The sequence below is a fragment of the Gorilla gorilla genome, chromosome 6 (assembly GCF_029281585.2).
Source record: "Gorilla gorilla gorilla isolate KB3781 chromosome 6, NHGRI_mGorGor1-v2.1_pri, whole genome shotgun sequence".
Taxonomy (NCBI): Eukaryota; Metazoa; Chordata; class Mammalia; order Primates; family Hominidae; genus Gorilla; species Gorilla gorilla.
The window spans coordinates 43,270,775-43,297,384 of record NC_073230.2 but is presented as its reverse complement, the minus strand read 5'-3'; the positions used below and the strand labels follow the sequence as shown (position 1 = coordinate 43,297,384).

Genomic DNA, 26,610 nt, shown 5'->3' with positions numbered 1-26,610 from the left:
CTCCTCTTATGTGCTCCTTAGACTCATGCCTCTCCCATTTCCCAGTAGGCTCTTCCCAAGCCCATGTCTGTCACAATGCTCAGTGAAGTACCTCATATCTCCACTTAAAAATGAGACCATTCCCAGTCTGTCTGAATCAGCACTGTACCTTCCATGGTACAGTGTGTGTGAAATATATCTTTTTCCTAAAGCTAATTTCTCAATCTGTTCTAGGGAACTGATTAATTTCCATTTTAGATTCATCTTGACAACCGTTTACACTATTTCCCCTCTATCGTCAATCTCTCATTTCTTAGAGAATGACTTGCCACAGGATATAACCATTCTCAGGTCTCTTTCGGAAATCATCAAACCACTCTCTGAGTCCTCTATACTCACTCCTAGGTATCCCTTTTCATCCCTTCCTTAATAGCCATCACCCATCCTCACTGACTCACCACTCACTTCTCAACCCACTGCCATCTTGCTACCACTTCATTAAAATTTACCTTGCCAAGGTCACCTCTACAGCACCTTACAAAAGCATCTTTCTCACTAAGTCATAATTGTTTGTCCATATTTTTCCCACAACTGTGAGATCTTTGAGAACTTTTTGTCTATCATCTTTGTAGCCCCAAAACCTAGTTTAAGACAAGCATTCAAATATGTTATGTGAATGGCTCAAAAACTATCAAAACTGGACCAATTGTCAACAGGAGAGTGTCCTGATAGGGCTCTGTGAAAATTTTTCAAGGAGTCTATCAAGTATGTTACCCCAGAGAAGTACATACTGCTTTCACCTTTTCTCACTTTCAAAATTTTGCACCCACTTCATCTACAAAGTTTGATTTACAAAACTTCAGGGACCAGCTAGGTGCGGTGGCTCACAGCTGTAATCCCAGCGCTTTGGGAGGCTGAGGTGGAAGGATCAGTTGAGGTCGGTAGTTCGAGACCAGCCTGGCCAACATTGTGAAACCCCATCTCTACTAAAAATACAAAAATTAGCCAGGTGTAGTACGTGCCTGTAATCCCAGCTACCTGGGAGGCTAAGGCAGGAGAATTGCTTGAGCCCAGGAAGCAGAGGTTGCAGTAAGCTGAGATCACACCACTGCACTCCAGCCTGGGCAACAGAGCAAGACTCCATCTCGGAAAGAAAAAAAAAAAAACACTGCATGGACCAATAAAAAGTTTCAAAGGGGAACAGCGTAGTTTCCAACTAAGAACTTTAAAAAATCTAACAGTGTCATTGCACAAAAGAAGTATCTTAATACATTAAGAGAAAATTAAAATGGACTTTAATCTCAGAAAAAAGGATAATTTCTTCCCAAGAAAAGACAGATGATACCCTTTCAGTGACATGAAGTATGATTTAAAAATTTTCAAATGCAGGCCAGGCTTGGTGGCTCACGCCTGTAATCCCGGCACTTTGGGAGGCCGAGGCGGGCGGACCACGTGAGGTCAGGAGTTCGAGACCAGCCTGGCCAACAAGGCAAAACCCCATCTCTACTAAAAATACAAAAATTAGCCAGGCGTGGTCGCACACGCCTATAATCCCAGGTACTCAGGAGGCTGAGGCAGGAGAAACACTTGAACCTTGGAGGTGGAGGTTGTAGTGAACCGAGATCGCGCCACTATACTCCAGCTGGGTGAAAGAGCAGGGCTCCATCTCAAAAATAAATAAATAAATATAAAAATTTTCAAATGGAACAAAATTATAAAATAACGCTTAATTGTTAACATACATACAACACTGTAAGCAATATTTTTCCAAAAAATTTTGTTAATCTGGGTATCTATATTTGATACCGAAACATGAAGTAGAGCTCAAATGTTCAATTTTTTTCACTTCATTTTCATCAATCTTTTAGAAAAATATAAGTAAAAAATGGAGGTAACATGGTACCATTTCATTCCACTTGAAACATTCTGAAAGAACTAAGGTAAAACACTTCCCTCTCCTCCTTTCACCCTGACAGACACAGGATAAAACCAGTTTGCAGCACAGCAGTTGTTCTCAAAATGTAGTACCCAGGCTGGCAGTAATACATTCTGAGAACTAAACAGAAATACAAATTAGTTGGGCCCTGCCTCAAACCTGCTATATAGCAAACCATGAAGAAAGGGACTCAGCAATCTGTGTTTCCACAAGCCTTCCAGGTGACCGTGATGTGCGCTCAAGTTTGAGAAGCACTGGTATAAAGAATTCCAGGACTGGTGTCAGCTCGCATCTGGAAATGCACAGATATAACTCAGGGTCCTGAGGTCCGAGATGAGAGGTTAAGAATTAATCTTAATGAGCTTCTATCAATACTGAAAACTTCACTTGAATCAGAACTGCTATTTTACACACAGGAGGCTAAAAATCAGCTCTCTGTTCAGTGTACACAGCTTCCCATTCCTTCCAAGACTGTGAATGTGAATGAATATCTCCTTTAAGATACAAGTCTCTTATAAATAGATAATGCCCAGGGAGGAGAATATGAGATCATGGTCTTTATTAAAATCTTGCTCCTTATTCAGCCACATAATAGGAGACAGTTTTTCTCTCCATTTTCATAAACGTTTGTCTTCTGAAACTCAGGACTGTATGTTTACCAGTCTAATATGTCTGGACTGAGATACAATACTGGTGACCACTCCCCTCTACTGTGAGAGTTTATTAGCTTCCAAGGGCAGATCATCTGCTAGACTACTGGGCTTGGTAAGGAGCCAGCCAACTATCAAAAAGATTACATTCTCATTTTCTAACTACATTCAGGCTTCTTGAATGACTCCGACCCTGTCTGTAATATGGCATGTTCTTTCCTGAGTAAGTGGGCAAAAGAATTTAGATGATCTTCAACTGGTTTCCAGTATATAAAAGAATACACCTCCATGGTTCAATCAGGAAAGAGGACTTCTACCGGATTCCAGTAAGGATCAATCTGGTTCTCATATGTTACAGGTCTTCCTTTTGGTAAAGAAAAGATATTTAACAGTGGTGTACAGGCTTCTGTCTTAAAAATCCTCCTAGAGATATTCTTACCTCTATTACCCCTTTGTTTTCAAGATAAAGAGAGTTTCTGGGAAGATATTCACAACAGAAGAGGATATTTTTGAAGTGTTATTTTAAAGCAAGGTAAAATGGGTTTAGACAATTTATTTTGAAGCTAGGCCAATGTAAGAATTCTAATAAATTGAGGGCATGTCACATCTTTAACAGATGCTTGCCTGGGGAGAAAATGTCTGCAATATCTAAAATGTAGGGGATTATTAGTTAGATTTTTAAAACTCCTATAAATCAGGAATAAAATGACAGAAAATATTATCAAAACACTTTCATGAAATAACAGTTAATGAGTACAAAAGACATGTTCAACCTCACTAGAAATCAAAGAAAATAGACTCAAATACCTTTATATCTTTATGCACACACAACAGCAATGAGTGCCTAAGTCCAACAAGACATACACAAGAATGTTCCTATTAGTAAAAAACTGAAACCCAAAGGCTTATCTAAAATAAACAATAAAGGATATACTGATACATTCACACAATGGAGTATCATACGATGACGACGAAAAAGAACTACACCCAACATGAGTAAATAATACAGACGTAATCTTCACTGAAAGAAAACAGATACAAAAAAGTATATGTATGTAACATTCAAGAACAGTCAAATTTATCTATGGAGAAAGCAGTCAGTTAAGGTGTGTATCTTTGGGGGGTGTAATACTGAATGACAGTGAGCACACAGAAGAAACTAGGGTTCTGGAAATGAACTGTACATTAATTTGGGTAGTGGTTAGTTTTATCTTGCATATCTAAATTCATAAATACCTAAATTAAGGTATTCCTAATAGATACCCAAATTAAGAAAGTTCAAAGTTCATTTTCTTGCTTAGGATTAAAATTTCCAATATTTATCACAAAATAAATAAGCATGTAGGATCAAGTTTTTAGAGCATAATTTTGCAGGTAATTTTAAATCTCAAGCCCTATAAAGGTTACCAAAAAAAAAAAAAAAATCCTAAAATAGAAACACTGAAAAGGAGAAATAAGAAATTCACTTCACAAAATTACTCCTTTGGGATCTAGTTACTAAACTGCATCTTGTAGTTTGATATATATGAGTTACTGCCCAGAATATACAGACTGTCCCTCCATCCTGTGCACTGGGATGATCACTACCACTTCTTCAAATCCAGCTAAAAGCATCACTGCCTCAATGAAGCCAACTCCAGCCAGAACTGTTCACTTGCCTCCTCTCTGCTCATGTCCTATATATCACATAAGCAGAGCTCACCAACAATATTTTTAATCAACAGTTTAGAGCAGTGCTGCCAAACAAAAATACCATGTCAATCATATAATTTATAATTTTCTTAGTAGCCACTTTTAAAATAGGAAAAAGGTGAAATCAATCAATTTTATTTAACCTGATACATCCAAAATATTATCACTGCAGTATACAATCAATATAAAAAATTACTGAGATTTTTTTTTCCATGCTCAGTCTTAGACATCTGTGGTATATTTCATATTTGCAGAACATCACAATTCAGACCACCTACATTTCAAAGATTAATAGCCACATGTGGCTACAGGCTGCTGTACTATTTAATAAAAAGTGCATATCTAGAATCTAGCCCCTTGCTCTATAAAGTGTGATCTACCATCCAGCAGCATCAGCATCACCTGCGATCTTGTTAGAAATGTAGAAATTGTAGCCCATCTCAGACCTACTAGAAGAACTAAATTTAACAGGATACCGAGGATTGGAATGCATAGCAAAGACTGAGAACTAGTAAATCAGATCACATACACCTTGGGAGTCTTACAGAATCGCTATTACCATTCAACTACGATATGGTATTATCCCACTGACTAATATAGAACACTATATTTAAATAACAATAGCTTTTCTATAAATCATGTTTTCTCTACACCATCTAATGCAATTTTCTGCAATGATGAAAATCTTCATATACGTGCTGCAAAAAATGGCAGCCACTTGCCACATGGGCTGTTGAGCACTTGAAATGTATCTGGAGCAAATGAGAAATTGCATTTTTAATTTAACTAATTTTAATTTATTTAAACATGTGGCAAATGACTACCATACTAGATAGCACAACTCCAGGGGAATTGGTTACTATGTCACAGTGTCATCTCTAGGAGAGTCCTCTAGACAAATTTGGGAAGTTCTAGCCAAGATAATTCTTCTGATGAACTGTACTTTTTTTTTTTAATTTTATAAAGTCATATTTACCATCATACACTGGCTAAGGACAAATTTGCATCTTACCTCTAAGGAAGCCTAATAAAAGTTACAACATGTGCTTTGTGTGTATTAATATTATTCCAGCTTATCAATTAACAATACTAATATCCATACCTGTACAGTCTTTTTAATTCTATGAGAAGGACCTGGATACTCTGGAGAATACAAATCTGTGAGGAATAATGAGTTGATTAATGTCGACTTTCCCAATCCAGATTCACCTAAAAGAAATAAGGGAAAATATCTGTTAAACTCACCCACTTTACGCAATCTTAAATATTTAACAGATGCTATAATCAAACTTGCCTTATGCAAGTACTTCTTGGTGAGACAATGAAATGACATTAGAAAATATGCTACAGAGAATAAGTATCTTGTCCTCAGTTGCTTAGCTATCAAATCAGACTCATGTTTCCAGGGATTCTTTTCAGTCTTCTAATTAAACCACTTATATTCATTAAAAGTAATGTATCTAATAATCTACATTTTTAACAGTAATGTTATTCCCAAAGAAAAATGTCATTATTAAAAAATCCAAGTTGGATTATATGTCGCTGCTTGAGTGAAATAAAGTTTTTCTTTACTAATAGACAATAATGAATGATCAAAACAAGAAATCATGCAACTACAAAAAGCAAAAATCTGCTAATACAAAGAATAATTAATCACAATGAACATCTCCGTATAAAATTCTAAATCACAAAAAAATACTTTCTAATTCAGCCACCCATCAGCCTAAATATAAGGGTGCTTCTCCCAAACTAGAATCCAAAAAATCTTAGGTAATTACTTTTTATATTGCTTCTACTCGAGGTAGGAGGTAGACATGAAGGAAGCTAGGGCATGATTTGTACTCTGATCACGTACTCTTTTTTGACTCTCCATGTCTAGTCTAACATACATAGTCTAGTATATAGTAAGTATTACAAGTATATGAAAATATAAATGGCTTCAAGGTATATATAACCTAAGGTTAAAATAAATTATAAACCATATTATGATAATTAACACGGCACAGAGTTAAAGTATTTATTGTTAATAATTCACTTAGAATAATAGGCATGTTTAGCCTAAGTAACTGATGTCACAATATTTTTATGTCTAGGAGGAATTCTTTTTATATTAGCTCTCAAAAGAGGTAAGATCCTTTCCACGTGGTCTGGGCTTACCCCCCTTTGACTGAGGGCATGCCAATTTTTACTAGATGTAAAAATGCCAAAAATGTCTAAGTCACAGGAAAGTAACATGGGTTGGCCACACTCGATTCTTTCTTAACTCTTATACCTTGAAAGCAGAAAGATTAGAATAAAACCCAAGCATTTGGATGTTATCAGAAATATCTAAAATATTTCCTTTTGGAAATATAAATGATAATTTTAGTATATACAATAATGTTTTGGGAAATTAAAAACAAAAGTATGCTAATTAAAAAATTAACACTGTACTCAGTAAATTGTGTTTAGAGGTTTTTTTTAGTTTTTTACCCCTTTTTATTTGTGGTGAGGAGTGGGGGAACAAGACGACAGAGGACAAAGGGAAAAGAGAGAGGAAGAAAAATAGAAGTCTGAAAGGTAACACACCAAAATGTAAATAGTGGCTACTCTGGGGATAGTACAATACGGATGATTTTTCTTAGTTTGTTATACTTCTGGGTGCTGTAAACTTCCTTCAATATGATTCTGCTATTTTCATAATTTAAAAAGTATTATTGAGTGGCATCAGCAAAACAGCAAACTAAAAAGCTCAAAGCCTCATTCCCTCACAGAAACACCAAAAACAACCAGAAATTAGTTGAATTAACCTTACAGGACCTGTGAAAAACAAAGGTCTACAGAATGAAGCAAATGCCCAATTAAGAAAAAAAATATGTAAAACTTTTGTGACATTTTTCTGTGATCTTGTCCCACCCCTTCTGCAGTTTATCTGGGTCTCAAGGAGGCAGCAAACCAATTCCCAATTCATTCCCTTCAAATGAGCGGGAAGAGTGCAGACCTAACTTGTAACATTTTAACCTCTCTGGTCTGCCAGAAGAACTGATTCCTGTTTTGCCTAACTGGGACCTCACTGGGTGAGAGAATCAATGGGCACCATTTATGAAAGCTGCAAGGGGACACAATAGATGTTTGGGGCATAAGATTACAGTGGGTAGATACAATAGACCATCTGAGTATCCAGGTGAGACTCTTTGGGAAATTAAGACATTCAAAAGCAGCCATGCATACAGGAGGAATTGAGAAAGCGACCCATAGGCCTAGGCAACACAAATGCTCAGAAAAGAAGACCTTAAGCTTTCACCTTAGGGTGATCACTAGGTTAAGGGCATGCTCAACTAATCAGCAGAGAAATGCCCCAGTAGTACACAGCCAGTGTGCAACTGAGAGAGGTGACTCTTTCAAATACTCAGTTTTCAAAAAACATCACAAGGCATGCAACAAGGTATAGGAAAACATAGCCCATTCCAAGGAACAAAAATTTCCAGAAACCATTCCTGAAGAAATACAGGTATTAGATTTATTAGACAGACTTTAAAGCAGCTGTCTGAACTATGCCCAAAGAGCTAAAGAAAAAAAATGAATGGAAATCAGGAAAATAATGAGCAAAATGAGAATATCAATAAAAAGAAATTATAAAAACAAACTGTAGAGCTGAAAAATACAATAATTGAAAATTTCACTATATAGGTTCAATAGCAGAACTGAGTAGGCAAAAGAAAAAACTCAGCAAATCTGAAGACAACTGAAATTATCAAATCTGAGCAGAAAGAAAAAAGAAAGAAGAAAATTAAACAGAGCCCAAGAGATTATGAAATAAATCAATTGGACCAATATATACCCAATGGATGTTTCAGAGGAAGAAAAATGAACACAGAGATTACATGAAGGAAAAAACTTCCCAAAGGTGATGAAACTGATGAATCTACAAATCCAAGGATCTCAACAAACTCCAAATAAGAAAAACTCACAACCAATACCAACACGATTACAATCAAACTGTCAAAAGCCAAGACAGAATCTTGAAAGTGGCAAAAGAGAAGCAACTCACTGCATAGACAGAATCCTCAAATAAGACTATAAGCCAACTTTTTGGCAGAAACCTTGGAAGCCTGAAGGCAGTGCAATGATACATTTAAAGTGCTACAAGAAAATAACTGTCAAATGCAACTTCTGTATCTGGCAAAACTGACCATTAAAAACGAGGTAGAAATAAAGACATTCCCCAGTAAACAAAACCTGAGGGAGGTTCATTATCACTACACATGCACTACAAGAAATACTGAAGGTAGTCCTTCAGGTTGAAATAGAAGGACTCTAGACAGTAACTCAAAGCAATATAAAGATATAAAGATCCCATAAAGGTAAATGCAAGGGCAAATATAAAAACCAGTATTATTATAATTTTGGTTTGCAAGTTCACCTTATATTTTCTATGAGTTTTTAAAGGCAAATGCATTAAAAAATCATGAATCTGTGTTAATAGGTACATAATGTATAATAATGTAATTTACGACATCAATAACATAAAAGAGGGACAGAGCAGTGGACGTGTAGTTGTTCAATGTGATTTAAGTTAGACTGGTATAAAAAACTGAGACTGTAATAACTTTAGGATATTATATATTATCCCTATAATAACCAAAGAAAATTTCTATAAAATATACCAAAAAAAAAAAGAGAAGGGAATCAAATTGTGTCACTACAAAAAAATCAAGTAAACACAAACAAAGGCAGTAATGGAAGAAATGAAGGACAAAACAGCTAAAAGACATACAGAAAACAAAATGGCAAGTTAGTTCTTCCTTATTAGTATTTATATGTAAATTGATTAAACTCCCCCAATTAAAGGCACAGAATGTCATAATAGATAAAATGACATGACCCAACTGCGTATCTGTAAAAGACACATTGTAGATCTAAGAAAACACATAGGTTCAAAGTAAAAGGTTGGAAGAAGATACTTCATGCAAATAGTAACCAGAAAAGTAGAGAAGCCACACTAATATCAGACAAAATAGTCTCAAGTCAAAAACTATTATCAAAGACAAAGGACTTCAAATGTTGATAAATGGGTCACTTTGCCAAGATGATGTAACAATTAAAAACATATATATACACCAAACATCAGAACTTTAAATTATGTAACGCAAACATTGGTAGAATTAATGGGAGAAACAGACAGTTCTATAATAATAGCTGGAGACTTCAATACTCCAGTTTCAATAACGGACAGAACAACTAGACGGAAAATAAACAAGGAAATAGAGGATATGAAGAAAATTGTAAATCAATTGAAGCTAACAGACATAGACAAAACACTGCATCCAACAACAGCAGTCTACACACTTTTCTCAAGGACATGTAAAACATTTTTCAGGAATGACTAAAAGAAACAAGTCTTAATAAATTTTAAAGAAGTGAAATCAAGCAAAGCATTTTTTCCCATTATAATAAAACAAAACTAAAAATCAGTAATGGAGGGAAACTAGGAAAACTGACAAATATTTGGAAATCTAACAACATATTCTTATCAACCAATGAATCAAAGAAATCACAAGGGAAATTAGAATATACCCTGAGACAAAATAAAAATAAAAACCCAACATGCCGAAACTTACGGAATACAGAAAAAGCAGTGCTGAGAAGGAAATTTATAGTTGTAAACACATATAAAAATGAAGATTTTAAATAAACAACCTATGTTTACACCATAAGGAACTAGAAAAACAAGAGCAAACTAAACTCAAAGCTAGCAAAAACAAGAAAAAATAAAGATTAGAGCAGAGATAAATAAAAGAGATTTTAAGAATAGAAATTGGGCCGGGTGTGGTGGCTCACGCCTGTAATCCCAGCATTTTGGGAGGCTGAGGAGGGTAGATCACCTGAGGTCAAGAGTTCAAGACCAGCCTGACCAACAAGGTAAAACCCTGTCTCTACTAAAAATACAAAATTAGCTGGGTGTGGTGGCGCATGCCTGTAATCTCAGCTACTTGGGAGGCTGAGGCAGAAGAATCGCTTGAACCCAGGAGGCGGAGGTTGCAGTGAGCCGAGGTCGTGCATTGGCACTCCAGCCTGGGCAACAAGAGCAAAACTCTGTCTCAAAAAAAAAAAAAAAAAAACCAAAAGAATAGAAATCGGCCAGGTGTAGTGGCTCATGCCTGTAATCCCAGCACTTTGGGAAGCTAAGGTGGGCAGATCATGAGGTCAGGAGACTGAAATAATCCTGGCCAACAATGTGAAACCACGTCTCTACTAAAAATACAAAAATTAGTTGGGCGTGGCAGGGCGTGCCTGTAATCCCAGCTACTCAGGAGGCTTAGGCAGGAGAATTGCTTGAATCTGGGAGGCGGAGGTTGCAGTGAGCCAAGATCGCACTACTGCACGCCAGCCTGGCGACAGAGCTAGACTCTGTCTCAAAAAAAGAACAGAAATCACCAAAACCAATTGTTGGTTCTTCAAAAGAATAAACAAAACTGACAAACCATAAATTAGATTGAGAATAAAAGAGAGAGACTCAAATTACTAAAATCAGAAATAAAAGTGGGGGCTGGGCGTGGTGGCTAATGCCTGTAATCTCAGAATTTTGGGAGGCCGAGGCGGAGGGATCACTTCAGCTCAGGAGTTCAAGACAGGCCTGGGCAACATGGCAAAACCCTGTCTCTATTAAAAATACAAAAACATTACCCTGTTCCGGTGGCACATGCCTGGTAATCCCATCTACTCAGGAGGCTGAAGCAAGAGAACTGCCTGAACCAGTAGGAAGAGGCTGCAGTGAGCTGAGATCACACCACTGCACTCCAGCCCGGGTGACAGAGCAAGACTCTGTCCCAAAAAACAAGAAATAAAAGTGGTTCATGGTTTTCCTAGTTAAGGACTAGACTATTTGCCACCACCCCACCCCCTCTTTTTTTGAGTAACTTTCCTTTTTGGAAACAGTGATGAAGGTTTCTCCCTTTATTCTAAACAGTATGTACACCTCATACTACTATCTACTATCAAATTTCTAAATGGTTTCTGCTTTTTTAATACTCTTTAAAAATTAGCAAATACCTAATTATACTTTCAGTTAATACTTTTTCCCATTGGATTTTTTCTTTATCTTTTAAATTCTTAACACTGACTATGTGAAGTAATACGCTGTATACCCTGAACTCAGCTATGAGATATTTAACATATCAGGGGATATATAAATAATAAATTAACTTCCATCAATTCCTAGACTACTTAACACTGAAATTATGGACCAAAGCTTTCTAATTCAATTCCCAAGCGGCATTAAAACCAAGCTGTTTTGTATTTCAAGAAACTTTACCCATGGTTATGAAAGTTTAAAAACTTATCAAATGTGTGGGAAAACTGCAATTTAAAGATAAATGATTAGGTTTCCTATTTTTTTAAGACCAATTACAATGTGAGCCATAGCTACACTAACTGGGTGATCTCTATCAAAGTAAACACTGCAAATAAAGGGTATCATTTGGCCAAGAAAAAGATAATTTCTGATTCCAATTCAACATTGCGCTCCTGTGTAATGTGTTTCTCTAGTTCTCAACTCCACATTTATTCTTGAGTTATTTCTATGTTAGTTGTAGTTTTCTTTTTAAGTTGGCTCTGGGCAAAGCAAATCTTTCATAACAGATTGATAAGTGTTCAATTTCCTCAATTCTAAGACACAATTTTGCCCCCCCAATATTTCTAAAAACAAATGTCTCATAATCAAAATGTAATTGACTGTACTATTTACCTCCCTCAAATCAAATCTGATTATATGTTTCAGAGTAGATCTTATCTTAGAATCAAGGAAGCAGGAAAATCAAAACACTTCTTCCCCTAGAATCGAATTCAATTAGAAAAGCCAAATCAAAGAGACCTTAATTATTTTTTCCTATAATTGAGAACTTTATATTTAACTTTTAGAAGAATTTATTCTGAACTAAAGTGATTTCTATTTCCTTATAAATTGGAAGATCCCAAAGAAACAGAAAGCTTTAACACAAACCTCGATGAGAAATAAGGAAAGTAACCAAGACCATCTCCCCACCTTGAGGCTCATGAGGTGAAACAAAAGCTCCCCCTTGAGTTATATGCCACAGGGGAAATGATCCTCAAAGAGCCCAGTTTCATTCAGGGTAAGGAGGCAGAAAAAATGGGTACCAAAAAGTAGTTGAGAACTCAGTCTGCTTTTTCTGGTTCCGTACATAAGGAGCTTGGAAGTTGCCACTCCATTCTAAGAAGTAAAAAGCTGAACAAATCTGATCTTTAAGAGCAGTGAGGACACAAGGCAATGATCCAGCAATTGCCCTTCTTGATGTTTACCCAGCTAAGTTAAAAACAAAGTCTTGCACACAGGTATTTGCAGCAGCTTTATTTATAATTGCCAAGACGTGGAAGCAACCACAATGTCCTTCAGTAGTTGAATGGATAAATACACTGTGGTATATCCAGAAAATGGAATATCACTCAGCACCAAAAAGAAATCAGCTACCAAACCATGAAAAGACACAGACCAATGTACACTGGTGAGCGAAAGAAGCCAATCTAAAAAGAATACATACTGTATAATTCCATTATTATAATTCCATAATTACAGTGAGCAAGATACTTGCATTTTCTGTTTTCTTACATATCAAATTAGTATAAGAGTATGAACTATGAGGACTAAATTAGGTAATATATGTGAAATCTAAGCACAGTGCCTGGTACACATTAAGTGCTCAATAAGTAGTTGTATTATTTCTGTGATTCATTTAAGGAAATTAGAAACACATGGAAGTTTGATATGACAGAAGTAAGAATATAAATAACAAAATGTTAAAAATATTTAAGGCAAAAACTTGGAAACAACAGGAAGTTAGCAAGTTCCACATTAAAAGACTAATAGGTCTTTTGGATATGGATAAATCAAGCGCTGAAAAAATAAAAATGATTTAAATAATATGCTTAATTGTCAAATATATATACACAAATTTCTACCCAAAGAATAAACATATTTTTGAAACCTATGGAATACTTAAATAAGCTAATCCTATGTAAGGCTACACAGAAAAATCAATCAATGCTGGAACCTACAGATCATATTCTCTGAATTCTCTGTAGTGAAATTAAAAATTAATAAAAAATAACACAATCCATCCACCTACTTAGATATCTCTCCTTAACTCTTCCTATGTGAAAATTACTCAAATACAAACAAAATGAGTATTACACATAAAAATCTAAGAGATCTGACTAAAGTATTTGGAGAAAAACTCATGCTTAAAATAAGCCTAAAGAAAGTAAGTCAACCATCAGGGGTGGTTCTTGGTGAAACTGTAAACTGCTACAGCTTTTCTGAAGAATAATTTGGTAATCTATCAAAATTTAAATCTACATGCCTTTTGACCCAGGATTTCACTTTCAGAAATGTACATTACAGAAGCATTTATATGTGTGCCTAGAAATCCAAGGAACCTAAGCACTGTTTGTAACTACGAACATCCATCTTCATTAATAGCTGACTGTATAAATCATGATAAAGATATTACAGAATACCACAAAATTGCTAAGAATATACTGACAGGAATATTCAGTGTGCATATATATATATATATATATATATATATATATATACAGTATATTCAGTGATAGGGAAAACACATTCACAGAACAGTACTTATAGCATGGTACTGTTTACACACACAAAAAAATTGACATAGGAATGCCTGGTGTATATAAAAGTATAAAAAAATGCCAAAAGACTTGCACCAATTTAATGCTTATTTCTAGAGACAGGACTGGAAATGAAGGTGAGAGAAAAAAGGAAACTTGCTTTTTACTAAATATCTTTAGAATTTAGTTTTTTAAAAATAAAATATTTTATAAGCTTTTCTTTCTTTGGGAAGCTAAGGGGAGGGTAATAATAAAAGTGAATATACCAACTTTGTAACAGTGTTTATTTCTAGATGGGAAAGGTTATGAAACATTTAAATTTTTCTTCTTTGTACATCAGTTTTTCTACAAGAACCATAAATTATATAATATTTAATTTTAACTTTTAATATTTAAAGGGGTTGATAATATGTTATACTACAAAGAAGTCAAGAATGCCTGAGAACAGGCTACCTGCAAATATAGTGATTGGGAGTACTGGGATAAAAGTTAAGAGAAAAATGATTATTGAGTCCAGTAAGAGACTACAGAGTAAATGAGAGGCAGGCATCAGGCACAGGTTGCTGCAGATGCTGGCAACTACAGCTCCAGACAGCTGTACTACAGGAATTCTCAATCTTGGCACTACTGACATTTTGGGTTGGATAATTCTTTATTGTGAGGAGTGCCTTGTTCACTGAAGGATGCTTGGCAGCATCCCTGGCCTTTACCCATTAGAAGCCAGTTAGCATCCCTCCTCCCCAGCTGTGGCAAACAAAAATGCTTCCAGATGTTGAGAGATGTCCCCTGGGGGGCATTTTTCAAATTTTGAATCCCCAAATCCTCTAGCACTGATACCACTATGCATCAAAAATAATGACAGTGACAGCCAGTAAGTTATAAATTCTTCTGTGTGCCAGTATTTTACAAGCATTGACTTAGTTAACCTTTATAATACCATGAGATAGATGCTACAGGTTGTGTATCACTTATCCAAAATGCTTGGGACCAGAAGCGTGTTAGATGTGGGGCTTTTTCAAATTTTAGAATATTTGCATTGCTCATCAGTTCAGCATCCCTAATCTGAAAATCCAAAATCCAAAAACTGGTTCAATGAGCATTTCCTTTGAGCATCACGTCAGCACTCAAAGTTTCAAACTTTGGAGTATCTGAGATTTCAGATTTTTGGATTAGGGATACTCAATCTGCATCATTATCAATACCATTTTAAGGTGAAAAAACAGAAACAAAAGTGAAATAACTTACTAGTGCCAAACAGTTAATAAGCGGTAATCAGTATTTGACACCAGGCAGTATGTTCCACTGCCTTTCTAAATACCCACTCTCATTTATCCATTAAAGACTCTGTGCCAAAATTCCCAACTACCTTCCAATCTGGTTAACCAGGTTGGACCATATCTGACATGGGATATTTTACCAGTATCTTCATTAACAATAACACTTAATATTTTTATTCAATAACTATAAGAAAGACATTGAACTAGGCACTTCACATGCATTCAATGACTTCAATAATTACAAAACTCTACATAAGATTCTTTAAACAATTTTACAGCTAAGTAAACGAAATCTCTGAAAGTAACTTGCCAATAACAAATACCTCCACCAAGTAGCAGAGCTACAGCTCAATCTGAATGGCAAATCTCATGTCCTTAATCATACTATACTTCCCAGACTCTGAGCAGGTGAAAAGAACATGCTTCTTGACCTCTATGTCCTGACCCACGTCCCCCCCAGCCCCGAGGAGAGTCTCACTCTGTCGCGCAGGTTTAAGTCAGAGGCACAATCATGGCTTACTGCAATTTCTGCCTGCTGGGCTCAAGTGATCCTCCCACCTCAGCCTCCCGAGTAGCTGAGACTACAGGTGCATGCCACCACATCCAGCAAATATTTTTTTAAGAGATGAGGTCTCACTATCTTGCCCAGGCTGGTCTCAAACGCCTGGATTCAAGCAATCTTCCCACCTCGGCCTCCCAAAGGGCTGGGATTACATGCTTGAGCACCAGGGCCACTGCTTTTACTGCACTAACCACAATGAGTTTCAAATGGAAAAGTAAAGGATAAAGCAATTAAAAATTTAGAAGAGGAAGAAGAGAGAAACTAAGTTCAATAGCCTTTAATCTTGTCAGACTGAGTACTTCTACCTACCCCTAGTATCAAATTCCACATCTGTCCTGAAACTAAATCATAACCTCTTTAGCAGGCTGAGAAAGATGGAAAAAAGAACATTTTACAAGATACAATAATAGATCTACGTCCTTTCAAGAATAACACTGATTCAGTGAATATTCTCCTAAAGTACTCAGTCGAGTACCTCATACAAATGAGGTATTTGTAGGTTATTGTATTGACTCAAGTCAAGTACCTCATACAAATGAGGTATTTGTAGCTTATTGTATTGTCTTAATGATTCTATTATCGTGACACAGAGGTTACCAAAATGTCATTCAAATAAGCCTGATAAAATAGTTTATTTCCCATAAGCAAAGTCACCTTACTCAAATCATTGTGACTGGGAGCTCTAAAAACAAGCTATTTTGTAATGAGTGAGCAGTCCTTTTACTTGGTAGCAGAGTAAAATATAGCACCTGACAAATACAAAAATAGTTTGGTAATACTATTATTCTTCCCTGGAAATTTTTCCTAAGAAGTACCCTGAAGGTGTAAATTAAGTGTATTCCAAATTTTTCTGTGCTTCCTTAAGTATCACATACCCTTAATCCAAGTTATCTCATTTTTTTTTCAAAAGTACCAATAATTGTAAGAAAGTAGTTGTGTAACTTTGGAAAAGTCTAGGGGCAAAGGTTATAGTAGTCCATTAGAGCTTAAAATTTCCTTGAAATCTCTTATCTCAGTTCCATCAATAAATCTGTCTTGTGACCTTGGGCAAACCATACTTCTGTGTGTCAGTGCCCTCATCTATGAAATGCAGATAAAAGCAGTACCTACAACAACACAGAGTTGGTGTGAGGAATAAGTGATCTCATTAGAATCATACCTTGGCACAGTGGACACTTGAATATCAGTAATAGGTAGTTGCAATGGAATGTATTTTATTACTATTCACATTTTCTCAAAGAAAAAGAAAGGACCCTAGTGCAACTACTAAGAATAAGGGTCAAAGGTGAAGTAGACAGCCTTAAGAAGGGAATAAACATTTGAAACAGGGATGCAGGTGGGTAAAGTAGAAGAGTAAGGTTGGCAATTTATTGACACTAAAGGGTACTGGCCTCAAAATAAATAAAAAGGAATGTTGAAAGCAGTGAGGCTATGCCTGAGTTTGAACATTAATATTAATTTCTACTCACATTTAGTAGAGTAATATTTACTTCCATACCAAAATGTCAAATGGCCTATAATTACAAGACAAAATATAGCAGCCTTGTCTAATAATCTCAAAGTGACTTATAACTACAATTGATCCTTGTTCATTGGCTTTACTAAAGGGAAGGAAGTAGTATCATTAATGCAAAACAATAGAGAACTATAATCAGTCCTATCAAATCAAACTCTACTTAAACACAAAATCTGTGGAAACAACCCAAATCAAGTGTACTTCTGCATTATTTAGAAAACATTTAAGATTAGAGTTCAGAATAATATATATACTGGCTTAAGAAAAAAATTACTCAAGATAAAAAGAATATCTAACATTTCATATTTCTTCAAACTAATATTTTAATAAATCCAAATAAATTTTTGAATGTTCCAAATTAATGCCTATTTTACATTTATTTTGACTTTGAAATGCATTATACATGTTTTGCAACAATGTCATTATCATTCCCTCATTTTACTGCAGTTTAAGGGGAAATAACTGGATTTTAAATTTTTTTGTCCTTATTAAAACAAAACATAATATTTACAATTTAAGGTGTTACTCTATGAAAATTAAGAAACAAGAGTAACTAGAGTCAGTAATACAACACATGTACTTCAACCTAATAAGCAGGTTAAAATAACCCATGTCCTTTTTATCTTTGAGGACTTGTCCATGAAAGCCACATATTCTATCACTACTCAAGAATGTTAAATTTCAAGCCTAAAAATAAAACATTCATCACATATTTGTTTATAAGGTTTTGAAGAAAGTCACAATAATATTTGTTTATAATAGCTAAAGTCAGGTTTCTTCAGGTCTTTGGGATTGGGATCCCACAGTATTTATAATAAAAGAATCTGAGAAGTCCTGCTTTAAAGATGCTTGCTTATCTTTGTTTTACTCAGCATCTCAACTTCATACACATTTCTTATTAATCTCTAGATTTTCTGAGACTAAAGTAGTACCTGACATTTTATAAGTGATCATTAAATTTTTATCAAACAAATGAATGAGGAACGCAAAGATAAGATGTAGTCCTTGATCATAAAAATCTTAGTATGGTAGAAGAGGTAAGATATGCAAACAAACAATGAACAAACAAGGCAGAATTTTATCAAAATCATGAATGAGATACCCCAAAGCGACAGAATTTCAGAAAACTGAGAAATCACACTAGCCTGGAAAGGAGGTCACATTTCAATGAGGCTTTGAAAGATGGAGTATCATTTCAATAAGCATTTCAACTTTCTGGGATATCTGTAGATTCAAGGAGTCACTTTTACCATTTTATAGCAATTGTATAGAAAAGAAAGCAAAGGATTTTTAGAAACAGAATCTTTAAGTCCTTTCAGAATGTTTTACCATGTTAGAGTAGAGGCAAGAGGAAAGCCTGAGAGGAGCTGGTGATCACACTGTGGAGCTTTTCTACCTTGTTCCTCTAACTCCTTCCTTCATTTTTCTCCTGGGTTTTGAAATCAATTTTGTTCAAATTCAAATCCTAGTTCAATCACCTACAAGTATATGACCTTGATCAAGATACCTACTTTATTAATTAAATGCACAGGGCTTGACATTTTAAAAAGCACCTCAAATGAAACCTATTAAGAGGTGAGACAGCAACAAACTATAGTTCTTAACCAAAATACATATTAGTGTCGTCTCACGAGGTATTTCAAAATAGATGATCATATTCCATCCTAGACCCAAAGCCCAGAATATCTAGGCAAGTGTTTCCAGGAATACTTTGAAGAAGCTTCCAAAATGATTTGAAAGGTAGATGAAATTAAGAAATTCTTACGTTCATGTTGTCCTGTCCCTAAAAAGAAAATTAAGAAATTCTAGTAAATAAGGATGACATAGGGCAATATGCCAGATTACATTAACATTTAAAGATGGCCCCACAGGAAAGGATCCTAATAAAGCAGGCTTCAACACAACCAGGTAAACCAGGAGGCAATATCACAAAAAGTGAGGAAGAGTTTCAAGGAAAAAATGGTCAGTAATGCCAAATAAGTTAAAGAAAAAGACAACCAGAAGGCCTTTTACTGATCTTTAATAAAAGTAGTTTTGTATTAAGGAGAGAAGCCAAATGGTGAGAAATTAAGTACTGGATGGGAAATTTAAAAGTAGAGGTTTATTTTTATTTTACATCTGGCTGTAAAATGAAGAAAAGATACCACACCAAGATGTTTTGCCAAGTGGGCGCTATTCTTTGTTTTACTTTTTAATAAACTTAATCTGGTGAAGATTTAATCTGTGAAGAACAATCTAGACCAGGCATCCCCAACCCACAGTCCGTGGCCTGTTAGGAACCAGGCCACACAGCAGGAGGTGAGTGGTAGTGAGCACTACTGCCAGAGCTCCGCCTCCTGTCAGACCAGTGGCAGCATCAGATTCTCAAAGGAATGCAAGCCCTATTGCACACTGCACATGTGAGGGATCTAGGTTGCGTCCTCCTTATAAGAATATAATGCCTGATGATCAGTTTCATCCCGAAACCATCCTGCCCCCCTCCCACACACACACACCCTGGCAGAAAAATTGTCTTCCACGAAACCAGTCCCTGGTGCCAAAAAAACTGGGAGCCACTGGTCTAGACTACATTAGATACATTCCATACATATGTTGATCTGGAATTTACTATAAGACAATTTCATCTCCACAAAATCTATTAGGGTATCCTTTAACATACACACTGATGTACATGCTAATACTAAAAGGCAAGCTAAACAAGCTCTATATAACCTGGCCCTACAATTATCTTAAAAGAAGTTTACTTATTCTAATTACTGTAATTGCACCAGTACTAAGAACTAACAATTCTGCTGGATACCTAGTAGCAAACATTCCAACCAGCTACTCAACAATTACCTCATTTGCCAATTCAAACAGCTTTCACTTGCTACATGTCTGAGGCTGGGAGGCGCCAAGAGGTATGTTATGATCTTTCTTGCTATACTCAGAAATAGAAGCATTCTTTATACAACCCATTTCAAGTGGACAATTACATTTTTAAATCATCATGTTACCAGAGAAATCCTTACTGCCTACTCAGAACATTTTCTTCATGATTATTTAGAAAATGATTATCCCAATTTTGTAGTAAAAGATACTGCCGGACCTAGGTTAGGTTAGGGTCTGCAAAGTTTCATAAGATACATACCAAGTTTCTATAAGTTCTTTTGCTAAACTGAAAAGAGTTGAAATTGACGGTTTAAATACTGTCTATGAGCTGTCCCTCAATGTTCCTCTAAATTCTTCCCATTACCTGAAATTCTAATTGATCATTCAATACACATTCCTCCTTAAAAATGGGTGGATCACGAGGTCAGGAGATCAAGACCATCCTGGCTAACATGCCGAAACCCCGTCTCTACTAAAAAAAAAACAAAAAATTAGCTGGGCGTGGTGGTGGGCGCCTGTGGTCCCAGCTACTCGGGAGGCTGAGGCAGGAGAATGGCGTGAACCCGGGAGGCGGAGCTTGCAGTGACCCGAGATCACGCCACTGTACTCCAGCCTGGGCAACAGAGCGAGACTCCATCTCAAAAAAAAAAAATCAAGTATTCTTGTGAATACTATTAGTCTTTCAGATCCTGGAATAAGACTTTCCCTCTAATTTCTATTTTGGGCCAGCATTAATTAAGAAAGTAAGAATTTTAATTTGGAAGAAAATAGAGCTAGTTTTGAGTTACATGAATCAGAAAAAGTAGATTTTGCAGAAACACAGCAAAGGGCTCTACAAAAGTAGAGGGCAACTTACAGTTGGCCACGTGGCATGCTGGAGTGTAAGTAAAGGAGAAATATCAGGAAAACAGATATTATTTTACCTGGATATCTAATGGATAGAAGACAGGAAGCAAGGTGTTGATTTATTCTTCATCAGGTAGCATGTTCTATACAGTGGTTCTAAGAAGTAGCTTTCAAAGCAGAAGTGGGTAGTTTTTAACTCTTTGAATTAGATAACCTATAGATCCTTTTAAGTTCTTACTTTTTATAAATCTCATATACCAAAACGTATCCCCTAAGGACCAGGGATGAAGTATTTGAATCATACCATGATTATGTGAATTATATCTCACTATATTTCTTTAAAAATAAAAGAGTACTGTACTCATTTATTTTTAAGTTACAACATTCACAAGAAATATAACCATGAAATTGTCATTAATGGCATGACTATACTTAATAAAAAGCTAGGCAAAAAAAGTTTCAAAAAGAAGACTTTTGACATTAAAAAAGTTGCAAGTACAAAATTTCCAAATAAAGAACAGTACTTTTTTAAAAAGTTCAAATAAATAATCAAAGGCAAGTAAAATAAAATGTAAAACCTCTAATACCAAATTAGCAAATACCAAATTTGACATTTAAAAAAGATTTCCGAGCAGCTGTGGACCTCACCAAGACAATGCAGACTCCACTGACTATTCCTGTGCCTGTGTTCCAGTTACCCTGGGGCCCTGATGGCTTCAGCCATGGCACTGCCCCTGACGGATGCTGGGGCCCTTGAAGCCAGAGGTTCCTGAAATCCAAGAGTGGTCCCATAGTTCAAGAATCGCAGGAATCCCTGGAGCAGTGGGCTCGAGCTGCCCTTCGGGAGTGTTACCTCTGCAGCATGCTGGCTACAGTGCATCGACAGGTGAGCTTCACACTGCACGACTGTGTGCACAAGGCTGCCCACTTCGGAGCCACCAATCTGGACACGGCCAACTTCTATGTGTCACAGCTGCAGACTCCCATAAGTGTGCAGAGACGCTGCTCTAATGTAGTGACATTATTTCACATACCTTCAAGCCTGAGCAGCTGGAGCACAGGCATGGGAATAGTCAGTGGAACCTCCATGGTCTTGGCGAGGTCTGCAGCTGCTCAGAAATCTCCTTTAAATGTCAAATTTGGTATCTGCTGATAAAGATCCGTGTTCACCTTTCTGCTTGAGTCTAAGCCACAGTATCCCAGGCCTCCCAATGTTCCCGAGCCAGGAACTCTGGGCCTCATGGAGTTATGGGCCCCCTTGGAATTCTGAGCCAAGCTCCAAGCAACTCTGGACTCCTGAGACCTCCTGGGTCTAATCAGTAGAATTTTGCAACTCTAGGAATTCTAGGTCCCATTGGAAGGAATGCTCTACCTCACAGAACTCTGAACTCTCCAGATACAGGCCTGATGCCATTTCCTAAAGTCTGAGGCTTGGGGGTGGGGTAATACAGGTGGGCAAATTACAGAGTGGGAAGTTATGGGAAGTTATTTATTGAAGAGACTGCAAAGTTCAGACATCCTGAAGACACTCTCAAATGCTTCCCTCCTGCTAAAGAACCAACTTCTCCAGGAAAATAAAAGAGATTTCCACTCAATATTGGCAAGGATGAGACACATATGAGCATTCACACACCTATAGAAACTGTATTAGTTGGTATGACATTTTCAGTTAACATCCTTTACCATGCCATTTACTTCTAGGAATGAAACACACAGAGAAAAACACTGCAATAATATTTTAACAATAAAAAAAGTGTGTGTGTGGTGGCAGAGGGAGACCTTCCAGGTCCAACAATCGGAGGCAGGCTAAGCGTATTATGATACACCTATAAAAATATTCAGCCATTGAAAATTAGCTTTTAAAAATCTGACATAGAGAAATGCTTGCCACAGCATTAGATGAAGAAAGTATACAAAATGAATATGGTATTACAGCTATGCCTAAGATGCAGAAAAATAACAAAATTTAACAATGGTGATGTCCTCTCTCTTAAAATGCCATATACTTCCTTCATATTACTTTTCTAATCAAAAAACATTTTGTAACAAGTCCTAGTTTTTATAGGAAGAAAATTTCAAGCCATATATCTGAATATCTGTTATATAAAAAAAAAACAGGAGTTATCTAAATATCCAACCACATTTCAAACAAATATATAATTCATGTTGATTCAACAACAAAGGCAAACATCCACATATATAAAATCAGGTCCAAAATCTCAAAGTAAAACTTTTTTTAAAGTTTATTAACTTTAAAAAAAATCAATTCCTAAGAGTCTTCCTATCACTAACATTAAATACCTGACACAGTCAAGGGAAAACAAGATACTCGAAAGGTTTCCAAGGGGTAGCATTAATATTCAGCAACTATAAAGCAAGTGCACCCTTCAGACTAAATAGTCATATCACATAAAAAACTTGAGCACGATATTTACCTGCACAGAATAGACAGGTAAAAAGTCATATTGTGTTTTTAAGAATCTAAGCTACTCAGCTAAACCATGTTTTAAGAAGGAAAAGAATAAATTCTCAACCATCTTTTAAATCTGACTCTCACCAGAAAAGAGCTTTGCCCAGCAATTTATACTGAATTACAAAGAGCACACATTTGCCCCGAATGTTTATAATCAAAAGAGTTCAACCAAAACAGAAGTCCAAAGTAAGGATTAATCAAATATTTAGCTTATTAATTGCATATCATTGTCTACCATCCCTGCTTTCCCTTTTCTTCATTCCTCGTTTTGGATCTTAAAACTAAGTCATGAAAATGCACGAATAAAAATATGTTTAAAAATAACATTTATACAATTTACAGATGTACTAGGTATTTTACATATATAATATATATATGTAGTACACTCATATACACAATTATCTCAAGCCCTCTGTGAGGCAGGGGTGGTCACTCACAGTACACAGCATTCCTGTGTAAGTATCTCCACTCTACCACCATCCTACACCCACAAGTTCTTAAGGAACCCTACCACAGCTCTTTTATTTTTATTTTTTATATTTTTTTAGAAATGGGGTCTCACTCTGTTGCCCAGGCTCGTCTCGAACTCCTAGGCTCAAGCAATCCTCCTACCTGGGCCTTCCAAAGTGCTGGGATTACACACATGAATGAGTCTGCCCTTCGTTTACTTTTTGTAATCACAACACAATGCTTGGATTAGAAAAGACAAGGTAAGGTTTGGAGCAATGGCTCATACCTGTAATCCCAGCTAAGGAGGGTGGATCACTTGTAGTCAGGAGTTGGAAATCAGCCTGGCCAACATGGTGAAATCCTGTCTTTACTAAAAATACAAAAATTAGCCTGGTATGGTGGTGCACGCCTGTAGTCCCAGCTACTCGGGAGGCTGAGGCAGGAGAAGACTGCTTGAACCCAGGGGAACGGAGGTTGCAGTGAGCCGAGATCACGCCATTGCACTCTAGCCTGGGCAACAGAGTGAGACTCCGTCTCAAAAAAAAAGACTAGGTAAATATTTGTTGTGAAAAGGAAAGTGAGATTCAAAGTGATCTGTCCAGGGTCATACAGCTTGTCTGTGACAGAAATTGAAGTTTTAAACTGGACTAAGTATGATATTCTTTTCAGTGTAACAGCTGCTGCACTTTTACAAAGTAGATATAAAGTTAGTTTAAATACAGAAGGCTTATTTTCATGGTGTGACAAAAACATAAGTCAAAAACATGAATAAAATTTTACAAAATTGCCAAAATAAATTGTAAATTCCAAATTTAAACACAATAGTGAGTTACTAGTTTCAAGATTCTAATCAATCCTATCAGACTAATAAAGTTACCACATAAATCTAAATAAAAACTCCTGACTACATGGCACTTTAAATGTACATTACTATACCATTTATTCAATTAAATGCAATTAGTAGTGTGCATTTCCCTGGAAATTCCTTTGAGGGTAGAAGTAATCATTTTCATTTTCATGTCATCCGCTTGATCAGTAATTCTTAGCACTTACACTGCTGATGTACATAAACTTAATTACTATTCATTCAATTAAAATTTACCCTCTGAACCAGGACAAGCATGCTATGAAAGAGCTCATCTTTTATGTTATTGCTGTAATTATTTCCATCTGTAACATAATAAACAATTTATAGCCTTTGATCATTAAAAACTTGAGTTAAGAATGAACTCTTCACAATCAAATCTTCACATTTGATTCTTTGATATGCATAATTACCTTGTATTTATCATCTGCTTACTTAGAGTTCTGGGCAGTACAAGAAACAGAAGCCCCAAAGTCTAAAACTTTCTTCCTTCTAAATATCAACCTATTTGTTTCAACTGTTAGTAAATTTGGGGGACATGCTACTTTGTTTATCAAAATATATGTAAATATTATAACTCTGCAACACTGGTAGGCATATGCAGATAATTTTAATTTCCAAGCTAAATTTTTCCAGAGCTTTTTATCTCCACTATTTTTTTCTATGGCAGTCCAAAATAACAATTTTACTAATTTTTCTACATTTTTAGGCATCGAAAAAACTATTCTATTCCCATACCAATTAATTCTATAATACAGTCAAATACTGGCTTTTGAACACTTCAAAATTATTTCAGCTCTATCTTTTCCATATTTCTTCCTAAAAATTCAGTCCAAAAGTCATTACGTGAGACTGACAGAGGTAGGTGTCCATGCTGGAGAGAAATCCACAGTGGCCCAGAACAGGGTATTAGGGTATTAGAGCCTACGGAATGAGGAAAAGTTTCTAATAGAGCATACGAATGGACTAGCATGAGATGTCTGAGTTAAATAGGATGAGGGGGCATCCACATGAGAAGAATGGCTTTGCATAAGACATCACAGCACAAGAGAGGTAAGCAGGTCCACTGCCTCCCCCTTAATTACACTAATCCCCCTGCAATTAACTAATCCATTACCTCCCTCTGGTTCTTCCCTAATATTTTTCAGAGAAGAAAGGGAAGAACCTGAAGGAGGTGATGGATTAATTACAGGGGGACTGATCAAATAAGTACACATATGGAAGATAATGGTATTTCACCATCAGAGGACAATACAAATATGGGAGAGATGAAAATTAGGACCCCTACAGTGATGGAATGAAATTGGAGATTTAAGTGTGCACTTATATTTTTCAATACATACACACACACACATATATATATATAAATGTGTGTGTCTGTGTGTGTATAACATACACTTGTTACTTTCTGATTTTGATGGTATATTATGGCTATATAGGAGAATATCCTTGAGGAAGAGAGATATACTAAAGTATTTAGGGGGACAAAAGAGAAGCATCCATCTCAAATATCCTAGGAAAAAAGTTATGTACTGTACTTGTAACTTTTGTTTAGAATTGTTTCAAAATTTAAAATTAACACATTATTTTCAGCACAGTAATCATGTGCAGTAAATAATGACATACACTTCTAATTATATAAAATACTTTGTACCTATAATTTTCAATATTTTAGGTAGATGACCTTTTTGAGATTCTAAATATGCAATCTGTCTCCAGAATATAAAGACATGATAAAAATCTCAATTATATTTCAGAAAGTTTGGCAAGTCAGTGAACCCATTCAGCATCCCCCTTCCCTGCTAAAAATTTGATCCACAGACTTCAGTATCTTAGCCACTGCTTTAAATGGCTATATACTCC

At 36.0% G+C, this 26,610-nt stretch overlaps 1 protein-coding gene across 4 annotated transcripts in view; it reads right to left on the bottom strand.

Moving 5' to 3' along the window:
• The window catches only part of SEPTIN7 (septin-7), a 104,417-nt gene that overhangs the window by 36,326 nt on the left and 41,481 nt on the right, over positions 1–26,610 (bottom strand). For 3 of the 4 annotated variants that reach the window (XM_055347602.2, XM_055347605.2, XM_055347604.2), the window contains one exon: positions 5,360–5,466. In XM_055347602.2, coding sequence (XP_055203577.1) covers positions 5,360–5,466 — 107 coding nt within the window. Of the gene's footprint in view, positions 1–5,359; positions 5,467–21,993; positions 22,223–26,610 lie in introns of those variants that run through there. The other variant, XM_055347603.1, reaches the window with a different exon arrangement.